General features: G+C 41.6%; 1 protein-coding gene across 1 annotated transcript in view; it reads left to right on the forward strand. All coding sequences in view use genetic code 11, as the record gives it.

Moving 5' to 3' along the window:
- EGR_10871 (hypothetical protein) overlaps window positions 1-1,086 on the forward strand; it is a gene marked incomplete at both ends in the record, with an annotated part of 8,826 nt that overhangs the window by 6,405 nt on the left and 1,335 nt on the right. The window contains one exon of the mRNA XM_024500120.1: window positions 952-1,058. Within this exon, the coding sequence (XP_024345465.1) occupies window positions 952-1,058 (107 nt within the window). The remainder of the gene's footprint in view (window positions 1-951; window positions 1,059-1,086) is intronic.

Raw genomic sequence — 1,086 nt, forward strand, 5'->3', positions numbered from 1 at the left:
GCGGACTATGCCAGGATGAGTAACGGTTGGTTGGGTCGACCTGTGGACGGATGGGCCGGTATGTATCAGGGAGGGTGATTAAGGAAACGAGTAAATAAATCAGATGTGGCAATGATGGATATGGACGAGTTAGAAGTCTTCTTTGCCTCACTGTTGAATGTTGCACACAGTGACCACCTTGGCACAGGAGATGTCTAGGAGGTTAAGATGGTCAAGCTCGGCGTAGTGAAGAATAGGACAACGACGAATGTAGATGAGGTCAAGAAGGTACTTAAAGCTTGCGGCTGTCTGCGATTCTTTTCCTGATTGCAGCAAGTAGATAGGCAGAAGAATATTTGGATCATTCGACATTGAAGGCATTTTAAACCAGCTTTGAATGGGGCAAAATTATAGGCTACTCACAAATCGATCTGCACTATTTTTTTTCTCTACCGGTTGCCTTAGATCTGTCCAGTTATTTTGGATGATAGGCAGTTGGAAAAGTGAATGAGTTGGAGGTATTGACAGAAGATGAGTTGAAATTAACGCAGCATTCCTAGTTCAGAGAATAATCACACCCGATTTTGCAAGAAAATGTCTACCGAGCATCATTCAGTAGTGTTGGTATTCTGCTGTGAAATTAAAACAACTACTGGGTTAGCTCTACTACCGAATAGTTTGCCCAAGACACCGCGCTGCGTTAAAAAATGAGCTTAATTTAAATATTTGAGGCTTTTTTAATTTTGTGGCAAACCGCACTCCCAAATGTATTAGATTTGTTTCAGCAGGGTGTCGGGACAGGCAGCATATGTCATGCGGCACTTTGTGCCCTCTGACAAATCAAAGTGGATTACATTTACCCCTTGAGGCCAGAATAATACGTCCAAAATTACCCAAAATTTGACCCTGATTTTCAATTGATATTTTCCGATGGCCCAATGAAACACATTTTTTCATAAAACTGTCTTCCAGATGCATTAAAGAGAACTATTATCCAGTTTGGAATTATAATTAAATATGCCAATAAATGGTGGTTTCTCCAGAGAAGAAGTTGTGAAATGAGCTTAGGCATGGGTGATGTTCACATGACTGTGCTGGTGGGTGGGC

This window comes from Echinococcus granulosus (assembly GCF_000524195.1).
Source record: "Echinococcus granulosus chromosome Unknown EG_S00289, whole genome shotgun sequence".
Lineage (NCBI taxonomy): Eukaryota > Metazoa > Platyhelminthes > Cestoda > Cyclophyllidea > Taeniidae > Echinococcus > Echinococcus granulosus.